General features: G+C 39.1%; 1 protein-coding gene across 6 annotated transcripts in view; it reads left to right on the plus strand.

Annotated features, from left to right (window-relative positions):
• The window catches only part of LOC117805057 (putative homeodomain transcription factor 2), a 49,507-nt gene extending 31,425 nt beyond the window's left edge, over positions 1-18,082 (plus strand). For 2 of the 6 annotated variants that reach the window (XM_034673625.1, XM_034673627.1), the window contains exons 5-21: positions 5,167-5,236; positions 5,735-5,893; positions 6,820-6,985; positions 8,324-8,485; positions 9,594-9,822; positions 9,948-10,094; positions 11,428-11,584; positions 11,673-11,755; positions 12,034-12,162; positions 12,263-12,348; positions 13,399-13,591; positions 13,678-13,809; positions 13,918-14,004; positions 14,120-14,275; positions 14,361-14,456; positions 14,554-14,679; positions 15,955-16,450. In XM_034673625.1, the coding sequence (XP_034529516.1) occupies positions 5,167-5,236; positions 5,735-5,893; positions 6,820-6,985; positions 8,324-8,485; positions 9,594-9,822; positions 9,948-10,094; positions 11,428-11,584; positions 11,673-11,755; positions 12,034-12,162; positions 12,263-12,348; positions 13,399-13,591; positions 13,678-13,809; positions 13,918-14,004; positions 14,120-14,275; positions 14,361-14,456; positions 14,554-14,679; positions 15,955-15,975 (2,199 nt within the window). In that variant the 3' untranslated portion in view covers positions 15,976-16,450. Of the gene's footprint in view, positions 1-5,166; positions 5,237-5,734; positions 5,894-6,819; positions 6,986-8,323; positions 8,486-9,593; positions 9,823-9,947; positions 10,095-11,427; positions 11,585-11,672; positions 11,756-12,033; positions 12,163-12,262; positions 12,349-13,398; positions 13,592-13,677; positions 13,810-13,917; positions 14,005-14,119; positions 14,276-14,360; positions 14,457-14,553; positions 14,680-15,954 lie in introns of all 6 variants that reach the window. The other 4 variants (XM_034673631.1, XM_034673630.1, XM_034673628.1 and 1 more) reach the window with 3 other exon arrangements.

Below are 18,082 nucleotides of genomic sequence, written 5' to 3' on the forward strand. Positions count from 1 at the left end.
AGCGTGGCACTAAGGCAGCGTTTGGTAGATGGCTTGGTAGCTTTGAACACCCAACAGAAAGACAGGGTGTACTGGTGTACGTCTTCTCAAAACAAAGATTCACAGAAGACAAAACACTAAATGTGTCAAGGTCATGGCTGCATATTTGGGACCAGTTCCTGGTGTTTGTTTAGAATAATAGATATTAGAAAAATTCCCGCTAAGCTGCACAGCTTCAGCCTTTATCACAACAGGAATGTGCATACTGAGCCCACAACTTTCCTGTTGTAATGCTTCTTCAGGTCAAAGTCAGGAGCCTTTCCACCTGTTTTTATTTATTCTGTTATTCGCAGATTTAATTCTGTTTATTTACTTGATCACAAACTACTGTCAAACTGACTACTTCTTATTACATGGGTGGTTAAATAAAAGGATGCACCATACTGATAATTTTCTTTGTGCGTGTACTGATAACGGATATAAGAATGCTCCTTATGATCAATACTGATAAGACAAACAAATGTTTTTTACATTTCTGTGTTTTTAAATGTGGAGTTCATGCACATCTGAAGGAAAGAAAGGCCAAGACTTAGTGTGGAAATATGCATATGTTAATATTTTACTCTTACCAATTCTAACTGGTTAGCACTTAGCACACAAACAAAAAGAACAGTTCTGACTCTTGAACTGGAGCACTCTGTGCATGCAATAATGTCTATTTCGTGTTAAAGTCTTCATCCAGCCACTTTGCTGTCTGTCACACTAATCAGAGTCGCTGGTCCAACATCAGCAGTCCATATGACCGAGGTAAAACCGATGTGATTGATATTGTTGTCGGTCAAGCTGTGAATGTGTGCATAATGCAGAGCAGGTAGGGAGACAGTAAGCCAAGTCGCTGCTGCTTTGCAGATGTCTATTCCAAATATGCCAAATACACTGCCGAAATCTTCTACCTCATCACCAAGAGCTGTATATTCAGGGATTTTGTCACAGTCACTTTCTTCAGTTCTCAAATGCCTGTTGAATCACACTGCAGCTATAAACAATAAGATTTGTCATTTTGTAACTTAGGGACTTTATTCCTCCTCTTAGAATATTTGCAGAATGTGTTTTACAAATTGCAATTACATTATCGTCCTTAGAAACACTAAAATACATCCACTCAGGTATTTTACTCTCGTCAGCTTGTTGCAGCTACACACATTGTTCGTCTCAATGTAATAGCACATCGCATATCGCCACCGACTGTGCCAAAGTGTGTAGGCTTGTTAATAAGTAAATGAAAGTAACTTTTATTGTTTTTTTTGAACAGATAAATTGTATTTATGTAATAATGAAATATTCCCAACCCGGGATATTGGATATATATATTATGCATCCTAAGTTAAATGATATATAAAGACACTACAGCACAAAGCATGAATAATTCACATAATAAGACGATACAACAAAAAGGTGATCAGTTTGTCAGTTTAGAGTTTAAAACTCAAAGAAAGTAAAAGACAAAGACACATAATGAAAATGCAAATGTATAGCTTGGACATGTAAATAATACGGACTCTGTAAAACATCGTATCAACTACTGTCCCTTTGACATTTTTTTGTAAGTTCTTGGGGATCATTTTCTTTCATAAACAGAGGTTCTTTTAAAATGTGCTCCCCAGATGTAGCCTGAGACTTCTATTTCACTTCAAGCCTCTTGATGGTCACTAAATACAAGCTACAGATAGTCATTTTTGTTTCATCCAGTCAAAACCTGCAGCCTACTTTGCACACAGCACAAATGAGAAGCAAGCCACATATGCCTGATAGACTCATTTACATCTCCACTGCTCAGGCTGTTTCTTACTCTTAAAACATGAAGTTATCTCAGCACCATTTTGCTAACAAAACTGACATGACTGCAGCAAATTCATCAGAAAAGCTTAGTATAACTTTAGAGTGATAAATCTGTGCAGTTCAACATATCTATTACAATATAAAGTAATAGATGAGGGTTGATACATTTGCAGATTATTGAGAAACATTTCACAACATTTAAAGCTCCTGTGAGAAACGTTTGGATCGAGCAGTTTTGGCACCCCTGTGGTAAAGTGGTTTATCTTCTTTATTTCCAGGCTGCCTCATCTGATGCCTATCCCCTGACATAAAAAATAAAAATCTAGAAAAATTATATCTTGTTGCCTAAAGCTCATGTTTGCTTTTTAGGTCATAGGTCATCAGCATTAATTTCAGTCTGTTTAATAACATCAAAAAGTCTTTACAGTAGCTTTAACTCCTATGAGCTGCTTAACGTCACTTTGTGGGTTCATACAGAAAGGTAATGGGACAGTACTGCTGATGTGTGCTTGTGTGTGAGTTGTGGTATTTAGAGCCTTTAGACCTGTCTGCTGTGACCTGTCATCTTTAACCCTTTAAGAGAGCTGCTCCACCCTCTCGTCTCAGATTCAATGCCAGATTTTCTAAAATGCAGCACACCTGAGGTGGAGTGTAGGGACCTGGTTATGTTCTTACATTGCTTCTATGGCAGGTTTAGATTTCATTTGAAATAACCTTAATTTTTCTAGTGACAAAAGACACAAAAAAGTGTTGTACACATTGACATCTAATTAGCCTCTAATGTCCCCTCCTTCCCTCTTACTCCACCTCTAATCCTGTAAACAGAGGTGAGAGTCACTCTCTTTAATGAGCTCAAAGTCCACACACTCTCTTTCTCTCCATCTCTCTCACTCTCACACACAAACAAACAGTGCTGTGACCTTGACTCCTCGTCTGTCACACATAATTGGTTTCCCAGAGTTTGTAGCTGCAGCAGACAGCGCACAGTTTATTATAGCAGGGTATATAGATAGGTGTGTCCCACTCTCAACCCTCCTTGAGTTAATTATAGTGTTTACAGCCTCATAAAAAATAGATAAGCATTCTAAATAAGTCCTCATAAAACAAGAGCTCAGCGGCCTCTAAAAGTTTGAACAAATCCTGCTTTTAACAGATTTTGCAGTGGCTTCATTTACTTGTACATACTTTAGCACCTTTCTTTAGTTTAGAGAAAAGAAACCTGACCCCTCATGTCCTCATAAAGCTCCATCAGAGAAGAGAAGGATCAGTTAGTTAGTTTCTCTGATGAAATAATTCATCATCTAAAACTTAATTTTTTTGCCTGAGATGATTTTTTAAAGTGTAATTGACATTTTCTTGAAAAGAGAGATTCTTAAACTGAGTGTTATATTATTGCAAACACTGTAAAGGTCTGCAGAGGTAAACTAGTCACCACCTGCTGGTGTAAAATAGAAACTACAATCGATTCTGCTGTGTTGTCTATAGAAACATATTTATATAGTGACCAGTTAAAGGGTTTTGCAAATAGTCTAACATAAAGATAAATCAAAAAGATTGTTTTTCCAACATTTCTCTCATCAGATTTTGCTTTAGACATTCAAATCAATGACTAGCATCCACACTGGTTTGACCTGTATGTTACTGGCACCACAGCTATAGGAGGATGAAAAGGCTACGATATAAAGATACAAGGCTGTGATTAGCACAGAGATGATAAAGAACCACGGCCAGACAAGAAGTCTGTGAAGGACTTTGCTCCTGCAGTAAATCTACTGCTAAGAGGAAGCTATCGATCAGTTTCCCTTAAGTCCTGCAAGAACACACACACACACACACACACACACACACACACACACACGCACACACGCCTGCCTCGTCTACTCTCACTTTCTTCTTCCTTCCCTCTCTCTGACACACACACACACACACTCTCACACACATACACACAGCCTACTGGCTTGTGGGTCGTGGCATTTGGAGATAAGAGCTTCCATCAAGCGTCCCCTATCAAACTACTCACTGATAACACAGAACTTGATTGGCCTGTATGTAAATATTAGCTTGGACCAGTCACATTCAAGTGTGTGTTACTTTAGAAAACTGCTTATTATGACTCACATGGATAAAATGAAGACGTATTATAAGCTCTGGAAGAACTCGTGAGGATCTGTTGAAAGATTTTTGACACTTGTGTTTATACAATATCTGGCTTTAAAAGCTTGTACTGAAACACTTTTATTAGTGCTTTGATTGAAAGATATAGTTTTCAATCCCTGATTTTTATTGACTGAAGAAGCCAGAGATCTTAAAGGTGAAATGTTTTAACACAACAAGATAGCAAACTAAAAATATTGCAATTTATATCCAGTTGTATTGGAGTTAAATCTTCATATGACAAAATCACACAATCGTCCCTTACGCTAACTGTTTGAAATGGTTAATTGTGGTTCTATTAAACACCCTCTTAGCTCCTGTCCACACCACAGGGACACAAAGTATGAACAGGCTATTGTGAATGGAGTGTGTGTTTAGCTGCTCACATAAACACACAGTGCTGTGGTAATAACTATGTTTACCCACAGTCATTAAATGAAACCTCCATTAAAACCAGACTATTGTCCGGCAGTAACCATTGAAGTTCAACATTGTTTCCTAACCACACACACACACACACACACACACACACACACACACACACACACATCCACATACGCAGTGTCTTTCTGTCTTTAATGTACTTACTTTCATTCACACTAAAATGCTGTCTTTAAACTTGAGCACACAACATTTTGTTGATGATTATTATGTTTCTTGTAGTCTCACAGAACAGCTGACAAACTACCTCTCTCAACCTCACACATACACACGTACAAAAAATGTATGCGTCATAGGAGGAAGTGACTGGCAGGCACAGGAAGTCAAAAGGCCACATGTGAGCAGTATTCTCAGGGTCATAAACAGCACAAAGCATCAACATTAAAGCTCTAATAGTGAGGGGAGGGAGGGACGAAATGATGGTTGAGACTTGAGGCGTCTCCAGGGATGTTTTCTGTTTTTTTCCTTCTGAATTACACACTTAAATACAACGTGATGCATTAAAGTCTAAAAAAACAAAGGTTTCCTGTTTGGGTTGAAAACGTGGAGTTGAATTTAGCAGAAGTAGATGCTTTTGCTGTGAAATAGAGAACTGAGATATTAGCTGTGTGAGCCTGAATGCACGGTGTGCCTCCTCAAACACTGAGTGTGTGTGTTTATAAAGGCATAAAGAAGCCTCCAGTAGCTGAGTTTTAACAAGATGTTTAACAAGATGCACTGCATTAACTCTTTACTCTCTGTCGCCCCCTGCAGGGCTTGAGGAACAAGCCCAAGAAGACAGGACATGTCAAACAAGACCTGATAGATGTGGACCTGGTTAGAGGTGAGAGGAAGGAGTGTGTTTGTTTGAACCTCCTGTCAATCAAGCTGATTAGATTACCCAACGAGCTTCCTGCTAAGACCCAAATCATCAGACACACACCACCGTCCACGTTGGTGTAAAATGCACTGATGTAAACCTGAGATGCCACTGCCCCTGTGCCAACCTCCAACCTGTCACCACCTGTTCCTCCTCTCTCTCCTCATCTCTCAATCTAGCACTCTTATCTCGCCGTCTCTGTCTCACATTCATCAGGTTTTCAATTATTTATCAAATTATTTAAATTTTTGTTCATTATTAATTCACTGACTGCTAGATTAAGAGATGAGAGAGAAATGCAAGGAGAGAAACATAAAGAGGGGAGAAGTAGGAGAAGATCTGCTGAGATTAAAGCAAAGAAAAATAATAAATACTTAAATATGTAATGTTAGTGTGACTCGAGGCGTGTGTGAAGTTTACAAGTCCTCCTCATGATGTGTATTTTCTTTCTCGTCCCTGCAGGTTCGGCCTTTGCCAAAGCCAAACCAGAAAGTCCATGGACATCGCTCACCAGGAAGGGTATTGTCAGGGTTGTCTTCTTCCCATTCTTTTACAGATGGTGGATCCAGGTCACCTCCAGAGCCATTTTCCTCTTACTTCTGGCTCTCTATCTGCTGCAAGGTAGGTGTGAGGTGACATTTCTCCTAAAATCTGCTACAAAAGTCATCTAAATGTTGACTGGTTGATCAAGTCTGAATTGATCTGAAGTGCATGGGTTAGTCTCCAACAAAAATCCCAGTTGCTGAGATGTGAAAGCGCTGCTGAATTCTGAGCTAATTCCTTCAGAATATCCTCTGAAAATTACTGAACTTTCCCAAGTTCCCAATAAAAATTGATATCAAAGCCACTAAAATCCTGAAAACTCCAAGAAAAATTCCTGAAAATTTACAATTGTTCTGGAAATTCTTGGGAACATTTCCTAAAAAATGTTGGGAAAGTTCACAATTATCAAACCTAATTAAAGTTTCCTATAACTACAGGATAAAAAATCTGGGAACTTAGTTGAAATTTTGAAAAAAAGTCCAAGGAAAGTTTCTGAAATTCTTGGAAATGTTTCAGAAACATGCAGGGAAAATGACCGCTAAAATTGCTCTAAATTTCCCCAGAATTCCTGAAGAATTTTAGAAAAGAGTTCCCAAATTGTCTGGAAAAGTCCAGATGTATAGCACAAGGGCCGATTGTAATGCAGCTGTAGCTTATTTTTGTTTTTCTCGATTTGAAAATAAGGGCAAAAATCATTGATTTTTCATGAGTAGCAAACAGTTGATTGGTAGCACAACCATCAGAAAAAGCATCCCGACTCTTCCCAGGTAGTTTATATTTGGTCACTTACTGTATTTAAATGCAAGATTCTCCTTACTTTTGGCCCCAGCTGAGAGAAATCCTCTTTATATGTTGGATGTTTTCAACCCTGTTTGATCTGCATCCTGTTTCTAAAGAGGTCACTTCACCTGACAAAGCTGCAGAGAAACCAAAGTTTTGATGCTGTCATTTTATTTCTCTGTTTATACTGCTGTATGAAATGGTGTATTTGCTCTCTTCCTTAGTTCTAGCAGCGCTCCTGTATGCGAGCATCCCTCAACCTCATGGGATACCGGCCACAGAGGTGTTTGGAGCCATCTGGCTTATGCTGCTGCTGGGCACCGTCCACTGTCAGATCGTCTCCACCAGGACACCGAAACCTGTCTCCAGCAGCGGGGGGAAAAGACGCAGGTAACCACAGGGAAAGACGAGAGGGAAGTGATATGTATGAATAAAAGAAAATGAAGCAGGGACAGATGAAACAGGTGATGAAAGGAAATGAAAACATTGAAATGTCAAAGAAGAAAGTAGGTGAAAACAGGAAGACATATATTCAAAGATAATAAAGGTTGTTTATCATGGAGATGTTTTTCCACAAGTTTCAAATTGTTCTATGTATATAACAACCCTTGTATCATTTTAATTGTATTCCTTTAAAGTGGATTTTTTTTCTAAATATGAACTAGCAACGTATTTGACTGATGAGGAGTTTCCTCCTAAGCCATTTAGTCCAAAGTAAATCTCTCCATGATAAATTCAATGTTACCTGTTAAGAGAAACAGGATTCCCTGTGTGTGACAGTAGACAGTAGTTTTATCAGTGTGTTGTGTAGGCTTTAGTTTTGCAGTTTGTGGTTTTGTTTTGTTTTGGTTTAAAGCTTTTCAGTGTGTGGCTGCTGTTTATGAACATTTGTAAAGACAACATTCAGACCCTGGAAAAAAGAATTGGCGGTGCTTTAATTTTTAAAGAGCTTTTTGGAGCGTGAGGTAATAACTGAATTTACCTTGACTGACTCTCCTCTGTAGAAATCATGACAAGGGAGTTTCTGTTCATACTCAAACACAACTTTCTTTCAGTCTTCTCTTTTCTTGATATTTCATTTGTTGACAAAAAATGGGTAAAGTCATATAGCTACCTTAAAAGAAAATCATTCTTAATGGTATATAGTTAGAGGCCTGTATTGCTTATTTTTTTAATTATCAGATATGATTCCTAATTACAAAAATATCTACAAAGATTGGTTCTGTTAAATCAAAGTTTCACATAAATATCCTGCAAAAGTAGGCAGTAAATTTAAAGTTTTCACAAACATTGGAAGCAACTTCAAATGAATCATAGTGTGGAATATTTTATTCATGGCTAAGTCTTGAAAACCTTTTTATTAATTCTTTTTTTAATGAAAGTGTTTGTTTTTTTTAGATCTTTTTAGTTTAGAGCTGATTATCACTTCAGATTTTTCATTCAGTTTTTCTATATATTGGAAATCTGCTGCGAAAACTAGAATTATTTGATAGTTATTTCTGATATACAGACTTAGCAGCAGCAACCACAGTCTCCATGTCCAACCTTATTTTTGGTGCTGTGTTGGTTCTTTCCTTTTTGAAACTCCAGCTTCTGTAAAAGTTTTTTTTAACATTATTAGACAAAGCAAAATAGAGCCAGGCTTCACACTCTGTAGTTTAAAACCTTGTTAGACTGCAGCTCCTCTCTCTAAGTCTTTCTCCACCCTCTATTCTTTCCAAACTGAAGGAAGTTGAGGAAGGCATCTCAGATGGAGGTGCATAGGGAAGGCGATGGTTCTAGCACTACCGATAACACACAGGAGGGGGCGCCACATTCCCATTCAGCCAGCACCACATACAGCCTGGGCGCTTTCTTCCAAGATTTCTGGCATGATATCTGTAAAGCTGGGTGTGTATTTACGTTTCCCAATCTTTCCAAGAAAACACTATGTGCACAGACAGGCTGGGGTTCAGTTCAAGAAATATTCAAAGGGTTTTTGTCACAGGATAAATTCCCAACCTGAAATTGTATTAAACTGTACAGCCATGTCTTGCTTCATATATTTTGTCACTGGCTACGTTTTTTACGTGACATATAAAGTTAATAACTGAAACCCAGCCTCGTCTCACACAACTTGGGCTTCTTCAGCTGCCGATTCACTTCCTCTCCTTGTCACACTTTTGATTCTCCACAATCAAACTTCTCAAACCACATCTATCAACATGGATCTCAAGTGGTTCGTTACTAGCTGTACAACTAGTGATTCCATATTCCAAAACATAGGAACCTTTGGTTCCACTCTTCACCGTGGGGAAGGAGGGATTTTGCAGCTGACTTTAGTGTGCATGACTTAACCAAGCTGTGTTCAGAAAGAAAACATGGGGAGATGTTCTCTGTTGGAAAACAAAAACTACCAATTGATCTGAAAGTCTGACCATGTTGATGAAAATTCTAATGAGTCGTCTCAAACTACTTCTCCCCAGGCTTGTTCTCTGAGCAGCTTTTAGCAGAGGGCAGCACTGTGGAACATCTCTGAGCACTTTGTAACTCTTAATCTGGTGATTTCAAGTATTGATTATCTGTCACACTCCTCCCAGCATTCACTGCAAGACATGTCCACCTATTTCATCTATTCTCAATGATCCAGTCACTAATCCTGTCGGTCACTTGCTCGGGTACCCTGTGAACTTTTTTTTTAAATTCCCATTTGTGTAAATTTGTGTAGATTACAGTATCATCAGGTTGAAAACACTACATTTAAAAAAACTTGATATCCTTTATTGATTCATCAATAAATATAACAGCTGAGCAGCAGCAACTTGCACTCCAGTAGGTGTTCATTTTGTATAAATGTTCCACAGTGTTGTGCTGAACATCCTACAAGAGTGATTTATCTGTCGGCATGCCTGCCTGCCTCTAACTCTGACCTTCATTACTGGTGAGCTGATCTAAAAGATCTGTCTCAATCTATATCTCTCCTACTCTCCCTGTTTGCCTCCCTCCCTTTCTACTTCAGATCTAAGAAGTCCAAGCTGTCCATCGACAAGTCCACAGAGACAGACAATGGCTACGTGTCTCTAGACGGCCGGGTGACCAATCGTAGCAGCGAGGAGGGGCTTCAGCTCCACGAGCAGCACTGTGATTCGCTGAACAGAGCCGATGAGGCGTGCTGGAACTCGCACAACCAGCCTGCACACACACACAAACCCCACAACACAGGTCTGATGCTGGCAGGCGGCAATAAGGTGATCAATCAAAAAGGCTGACTTTTACTTAATTAACTTCTCTATCAAGTTGACTTTTGATTTTGATTAAATTTTGTTTAGTCATTTAGCCCTTGACAGAGTTATAAACAATGTTTGTATTTCAGGAGCCAGCATCAGACGAGGCATCCAGTGAGGAAGACCCTGAAGCGTCCTACAGCGCCCTCCGCAGGGGAGTTGAAAGAATGAATAGTGACTGCATTCTCAGAAATCGCAAGAATACACACCACTACAAGAAACACTACGCTGTGGAGGTAAATACACACACACACATTAACTCTTCAAGGAACTTTAATTAAAGGTCCCAGAGAATGAAAACACATTTTCATTGCCTATACATAAATACATTAGTCCAGCGCAGCAACCCTGAGATTGTAGAGGCAGGGAAGCCTCTACAGTTTTTCTGTAGCTTCTACGGGGTGGTTTGAATCGGCTTCTGTGGTGATGTAATGACACAAGTGATTTGCATAGACATGCATGCAAAACCACTCCCATTACTAAAGTGATCCTGCTTCCTCCTACACTATTGTGGTTTTGCCTCAGTGTTGCAGAGTTTAGATGTCAAAAGGTCAGAGCCAGACATACCAGCTGCTCTGTGGTTGGTTACAAAAAACAACACAAATGTCTAAACTCTGTCCCAGCACCAGAGAGCCAAAGAACAATGTGCTGGTTACAGCTGGTGCTTATTTCTTTGTTTTCACCAACTACTTCCCTCAATAACAAGGACCAACCACATTAAGATTAGGGTTGCAAAATTCTGTGAATTTTCAAAGTTGAAAACTTTCCATGGGAATTTACGGGAAGTTATGGGAATAAACCAGGAATTTACTAAATTGAAGGTTGGCTCTTAATAAGGAACTTAAATATAGTTGGGGAAAATATATTTTAGTATAATCCTGACTAAAACAACCAGATTTTATGCAAGTACAGTTGAATATCTATGCTATTCCTCAATCACATGCACATAGCACACTGCTTACTACAGGGCTATTAAGACCACGACCCCTACATGCACTGTGCATTCCTCCATCACATGCACAGATGATTCCTAGAATCCTGCAGAGGCTAGGCTTGAGAAGCTTGAGGGAAGATGCTTTTTTATTTGCATGTTGAATGGGACTTTTTTGGAGGGTGAGCGGCTCTTTTCATTTAACATTTTGAATGGGACTTTGTTGGGATTGCATTGTTGTTAATTTTTGAATGGGTTGGGTTGGGGGTATGAGTAATAAAGTAAGAACAGAAAGTAAGAATAACCTTCAAAGGTTGTGACACTTTTGACAGTTTTAGCATAATTCTCCTGTTCAGATTAAGGTTCTGGATCATATGTGTAGTGTAATGGCATGTGTTCCTCTGGAGTGCTGGCCATGTTTGTTTTAGTGTTTTTCTGCCTCTGCATCCAACAGTACCCGTCTGCACCCTCAGATAACCTTCAGGCAGCCAACCGGCACAGCGCCTCACTCTCATAATAATAATTATAATAATAAAAAAATATATTCTCTGGGACCTTTATTATACCACAAAATGTAATAGGACAAAGAATGATAACTTATTTTCCACTAAATAACAATCCTTCTTTCTATGTCTTAGGACGTTCCAAAGTCAGGCACCAGCTGCAGCTCCAGATGCTCCAGTCTGAGGACTCAGGACTCAGAGAGCACTCGGCATGAGTCCGAGACAGAGGACCTAATGTGGGAGGACTTTCTTCACTGTGCTGAGTGCAGATCCTCCTGCACATCAGAGACAGGTCAGAGGATTTTTTTTTTCTGTCCCTTCTCACATGTTAGCTGCAGATTTTGTTTCAAAACTAATACTATGGCTGCTGGTCTTCACAGAGGGAGAAGGAGGAGGGACGCCTGTCTGTCCTCCTGCTAAGAAAGAGTACAGGGACGATCCCTTTCATCAGGTCTGTGAACATGTGAGACATTTGGCTTCTTTCTGGAGAGATTGTGAACTTTTCAGTTCATGTATGGTCATAGTATGTATATATTTTTTTTCAACTGTGTTTAAATGTCTTTAATTAGTTAGTCGTTGTGACCTGCCTTACTGTTAAATCAAATCTTATAGCTCTAAGTCACGACACTTCATAAAATAAACAGATTTAAGCCGCGCTCTTCTGTTGCGGTTTGTAATCACAGTGTTTGCAGTGAAAAGACATCTGAATAACAAAGTTCTTGTGTTTATCTTCCACCTCAGGGTCACATTCCCTGGCTGCACAGCTCCAACCCCGGTCTGGAGAGAGTGAGTGCCATCGTGTGGGAGGGGAACGAGTGCAAGAAGGCCGACATGTCCGTCCTGGAGATCAGCGGCATGATCATGAACAGAGTAAGAACATCCACCTGTTGTGTTTTTATCTAGCTGTGTGTCTAAGAACTACGTAATGTGACCATGCTGCTCTGTTGTGTTTCTCTGCCCTCCTGCACAGGTGAATCTCTACACTCCTGGTATTGGATATCAGGTCTTTGGGAATCTGGTTTCAGTCACGCTGGGCCTCACTCCTTTTGCATACAGGTAACGCTGACACACCATTTGTAAAGATCTAGCATACCTGCTTAATTATTAAAAGTGCAAAACGTTATATTTGAATAAAGTAGTTATTAAAGGTGACATATCATGCAAAATCGGCTTTTTAATGGTTCTCCACCTGAAATATGTTTCCCTGGCATGTCTCAAAACCCCCCTTAAAATGAAAAAAAATCCATCTGCCCCTGTTTTGATTTCTCCACCTTTCTGTAAACGTGTGCTGAAACGAGCCGTTTCAGTTTTCAGTGTTTTTGTTACGTCATAACGCCATCCGGCCTGTAACGGAAGCCAGAGCTCGGAGCTTGTTCAGCCCATAGACTGTATAAAATACAACTCAACTCCTCCTCCATTTTTCATTACCTGCACACGTGTGTGCTAACAAGGAGCTTAGGAGGGAGGCATGCTAGTTGTAGGCTGTCTTAATAAACACAAAGGTCGGTTTTACTCCCCACGTCTGCAGATTTGAAGATCTAGTGGATGATTTTTATTTTCATGGAAAAGTACTAGCGCGAGTTAGCATAGCTACATAGCTACATGTTCGTAGACTGTGTACCAAGACACATGTCGACATACTGACAAATAAAACAACAAGAAACACTAAATCTGTGACCAATCGTTCAGAAAGGTCCTGCTGCAGGCGCCTCTCAGTCAGGATCAGATTCTGGATCAGATTCCGGGGGTTGAAGTAACGCGGGTCTTTGAGCAGCCGTGTATATTCAGCCAACATGTAAACATTAGATCAACGTGCTGGAGAGCCGAGGGCACATCCACTTCCTGAGGGGGCGTGGTCAGAGAGCTCATTCTCATTTAAAGGCTCAGAAACAGAAAACAGCCTGTTCTGAGCAGGGCTGAAAAAGAGTTTTTTTCAGGCATGCCAAAATCTGATTTCAAAGTGTTTTTTTGAGCAATGAACTTTAAAGACATGTTTTGGGGACCTTTTAGACCAATATATTTTGATGAAAAAGAGCGTAATAGGTCACCTTTAAGGTACAAAACGTAATATTGGTTTTTTTTACCAACAACTTTCTTCTCATGCAGACTTGCTCAGTACAGAGACGTGGATCAGCTGACCTCGCTTTCGGCCAATGAGCTGCTGTCTGTGGCTCTGGGAGGTGGGTCTGGATCAGATGCCTTGGTCATCACAATGGTAACCCTCAGCTTCCTGGTGCGTGTTTGCCTCATATGGCTCTTCTTCTTCCTGCTTAGTGTAGCAGAGAGGACTTATAAACAGGTGAGATGTTGGTGAAAAATGCCTAGTTTCCCATTTGTCTTAAGCAAGGAGATATTTCTCAATGAAATGTCCCGTGTGTGTTTCAGAGGCTATTGTTTGCCAAGCTGTTTGGTCACCTGACTTCAGCCCGCAGAGCGAGGAAGTCTGAAGTCCCACATTTTAGACTGAAGAAAGTACAGAACATCAAGATGTGGCTGTCGCTACGCTCCTACCTCAAGGTAACATATATAAAAATGATTCAATTTTCAATTATCCGTCATGTCACTTCAAAGTTTAACAGCTGAAAGTCAAGACAACAAAACTGAATTGTTTTCTGTTGTTTGCAGAGACGGGGTCCACAGCGTTCAGTGGATGTAATCGTGTCGTCTGCCTTTCTGCTCACTTTGTCTGTCGTCTTCATCTGCTGTGCCCAGGTAGTTTACGGAAATGATTGTGTTGAGAAAGCCCTGATCCAATTGGACCTAATGCTATTTATACTGGAGCAACAATTTGACAGACTGAATAATGAGCTCCCCTCTCTTCTCGTAGCTGCTCCACGTCCATGAGACCTTCCTGGAGTGTCACTATAACTGGGAGCTGGTGATCTGGTGCTCCAGTCTGTCTCTGTTCCTGCTCAGGTTTGTCACTCTGGGCTCTGAGACCAGCAAGAAGTACAGCAACACCTCCATACTGCTCACTGAGCAGGTAAAGACACACATACAGAAAACACAGCTACTATATGACTTTGGGTAGACATGTTTTGAAACACATTCATTAATCCATTCCACAGATTAACTTGTATCTGAAGATGGAAAAGAAGCCAAACAAGAAAGAGGAGCTGACGCTGGTCAACAACGTGTTAAAACTGGCTACTAAACTCCTCAAGGTGAGGAAGGTCTTCCCAGGTGGAATATTATTTCTGTTCTAATTTGACGTTTCACATAATGTAAACTCATTTTCTCCCTCTCTGTCTCTCTCTGCAGGAGTTGGATACTCCTTTCAGGCTGTACGGTTTGACGATGAACCCTCTGCTCTACAACATCACACAGGTGGTCATCCTGTCCGCCGTGTCAGGAGTCATATCTGACCTGTTAGGTTTTAACCTGAAGGTAAGTGTGTGTTTCATGTCTTCATTATGTGACACATTTGTTCCATCCACTTCTGTCTCATGACTAAGAACTGATTTGGGGTTATTGCACTTAAATAAACAATCTAAATTAAAAACAATGATGACGCAGTTACAGTGCAGTTTGGCAACAGAAGTACAATGGAGTTTGTCAAGCTAAACAAGGTAATTAACAACCAAGGTCTGACTTTGACAAATGGTGAATGACTTCCTGATCTGTTGTATCAGTGGATAGAAGACATAAGCACGTGAACAAATATTCAGTAGCCAGATGTTATAGGTGGAGAAATGTAGTATGGACACCACACTTGTATTACAAGGCACTCAGTCCTTATAACTACTTTATCTGTGGTCATGTCAAACATCATGACTTGTGTGTGTCTTGAAATAATCAATCCACATGAGTCAAAGACTTGTGTATCAGGGTAATCATCATTAAACTGAGGATGAATACTGTCAACACCTTTAATAGCTTGCAGCCACAGATGCCATGTTTCTGTTAAAAGAGTGACCCTGTTCATCTGTGACTTTCAACTGAATGTGTCTCTCTCAGATGCCTCTAGTGTTTTTATCAATGGCAAATCTTGTAAAATATTTTGATATTATAATAAAAAAAATAAACTATGGTGCACTGGATTCACAGCTTCTACCAAATAGCAAGGTCCCTTTTAAAACCACTACACCAGTTGCTTTGAAATGGTCTGGATCCTGATGGAAATCTCTAAACCTGAGTCCATAGTTGGAATATTAATTCTGACAACCTTGCAACAACCAGAGATTTTGATGCTGGTTTTGATTTAGTGTTTAAAGCTTGCAGGGGAAGAAGTCAATCAGACAAAATGTTTTGATTTAGAGATGGTGAAAGAAAGAAATGAAAAATCTGCTGAGCTGCACAGAGAGTGTAAATATAAGAGCTACCTTGTTTATTAAATGTGACATTAGAGCTGTTAGCATGCCAGCCACAGTACATTAGCGAGAATCAAAAAATCCAAGCATGTTTGCAAAAAATTGTGGATGAACATTGCCGTCTCATTTTATGGTGAGTTTAGTAAATGTTGCTTCTTGCTACCTCTAAGTTCTAACATGTCTACCCAGTAAAAATAGTTGATAGATCTACCCAGACAGATATTCTGGAGACTTTTAATGGAGTGTATTTTGACATATTGTATTTTAGTGAACTGGCATCTAATGTCAGACTTTCCTATATAACTGCAGATTGTTGTGTATCAATCCTGTTTCTTTGTCTCTCCATTCACAGCTGTGGAAGATCAAATCGTGACATCGAACGGAGAATCGGTGTTGACCTTTGCTCTCACTGACTGACTCACTGAACGCTCGTCTGACTGAAACAAGAACGTCTGCCTCGACATATCAGAGTGCTTTCAACGTTCCCACTTTGTGCAATTCACAAACTATTTATTTACCCACTCAGTGTTTTTTTCTTAGTTTTTTTTTTATTGTAGTTTGTTTCGTTTTTGTGTTCTTTGACACAAAAAATGCTCAATTTTATTTGTCTACAAAAAGTGTTAGTATTATTATTCTAAACATAAGTTATTATGTGTAACGTCATGGTTTAAGTTCTCAGCTACATTTGCATCCGTTCAGGAATCTGAAGGCAAAGTATTGACGAGGCAAAAATCATATTATTGTTTTATTTGTGTGGCTTCACCTTAAAGTTACTTATTTATATGTAGAGTGAGTTTCAAAACAAAACCTTCAACGATGTTACAACTTTTAAACTCTGGAAATCTCAAGTTAGTTTAGTGTTTTCTTTGGATGAAGAAATTGGATGGGATTTTACAAATGTATAAAGTTTCAATGCTTTAAAGGATGTAGTACGTTATGATCAGGCTACAGCTAAAGGTATTTTCTGAGCTACAAGTCACAACCATCCTTTTCTCTCCTCAGCTCTCAGATGTTAACAGTTTTTAAAAGGTTTCATTTACATGACTGTTGATAAAAGTCAGCAGTGACATTCTTCAGGTAAAGATTTTAAATTGCTGTCCTAATAGATTCACATATTGTTCTCACTGGTGGTGACGTCATCAGCAGTGCAAAGCAACAATCATCCAGTCGATGGAAGTTACAGAAGACTGAGAATAGGAGACTCTAGACACAGATGAAAGCATGACCACAGTCTGACAGTATTTTCAGTTTTATGTATGACCTTGCAGTAAAATGTTTTCAACATTGGTTTAAACTTACAGGAAATATTAGAGATTTGTTTAGTGTCACTTATCTTAGGAGAGCTTGATGCTGTGAAGTGCTGATCGAGACACTGGCCTATTCTCTTCATGTTCAATTTATTCTGAAATTATTCAATTGGTTAAAATTTTAACAGTCCTATACATTTCACATTTTGTATTTGGAAGTACAACATTTAAAAGTGCATTACTGTGGTGTGATTCTCTAGCACTATAAGATTAATATTCAACAGTGTCCAAAATATCAGTTTACTGCTTTCTACAATTTGATTATTTTTGATTGAACACATTTATGCAACACGACTTGTCACACAGGCATCATTACTCTATCCTGCATCTCATGAGTGCATGAAGACTTTAGATTCCATTCATCATTTTGTGATTTGTGTTAGTAAGATTAGATTGTTCCATCGTTCAGCAACTTACGTAATTAAGTTGATTTTACTTTAAATTTAATATCGGACTCTGGACCTTAAGACTGCAGTTAAAACAGGTGAACGAGAGTGAAGATATGCACTTTAAAAGTTAATATTACATAGAAGAAAATAAGTTACATCTTAGTTCTATGTCACAGAGATTTGTTGTACCTCTGCTGCAGGATGTGTGTCTGCACTTCAAGCAGAACTTTAAAACGTGTTTTGACGATTCACATTAATCTCAAGTAAATCATCCATGGTACATGAAGTCCTCATGCCACAGTAAACATCTTCAATGTGACACAAGCTGTTCATTAGTTAGCATGTTACTAACTTCATTCATAAAAATGCTAGCATAATCATCTTCACTGTGTTTGAGGAGGAAGACCAAAGTGCTTATTTTACCATTTGTTTGTTGTTTGTTTGTTTGTTTGTTTGACTCTGCTGGAAAAAGAATGTATTTGCAGCATTATGCTTTAAAATCTGTTTCCCTTTGGAAATACTTTAAGTTTTATTTTTGTTCTGTCATTGTTCATTTGTAAAAGTTTGTTATCTCACGCTTGTTTGGAAGGTGATCCACATTTTACTGTGTTTTTAAGGAACAAAGAAGTTTGAATTTTATGTGTAAACATGAGTTTAATTAAAAAGACTCTATGTTGTGATTCTGTTTTCAATGATTCTAAAGATTTAGATTAAGATTTTTTTTGTGAACTGGTCTGTCCACAAGGTCTACATTTTTGTAAGAAAAATAAAAAATTGATGTTGA

This window comes from Notolabrus celidotus, chromosome 21 (assembly GCF_009762535.1).
Source record: "Notolabrus celidotus isolate fNotCel1 chromosome 21, fNotCel1.pri, whole genome shotgun sequence".
Taxonomy (NCBI): domain Eukaryota; kingdom Metazoa; phylum Chordata; class Actinopteri; order Labriformes; family Labridae; genus Notolabrus; species Notolabrus celidotus.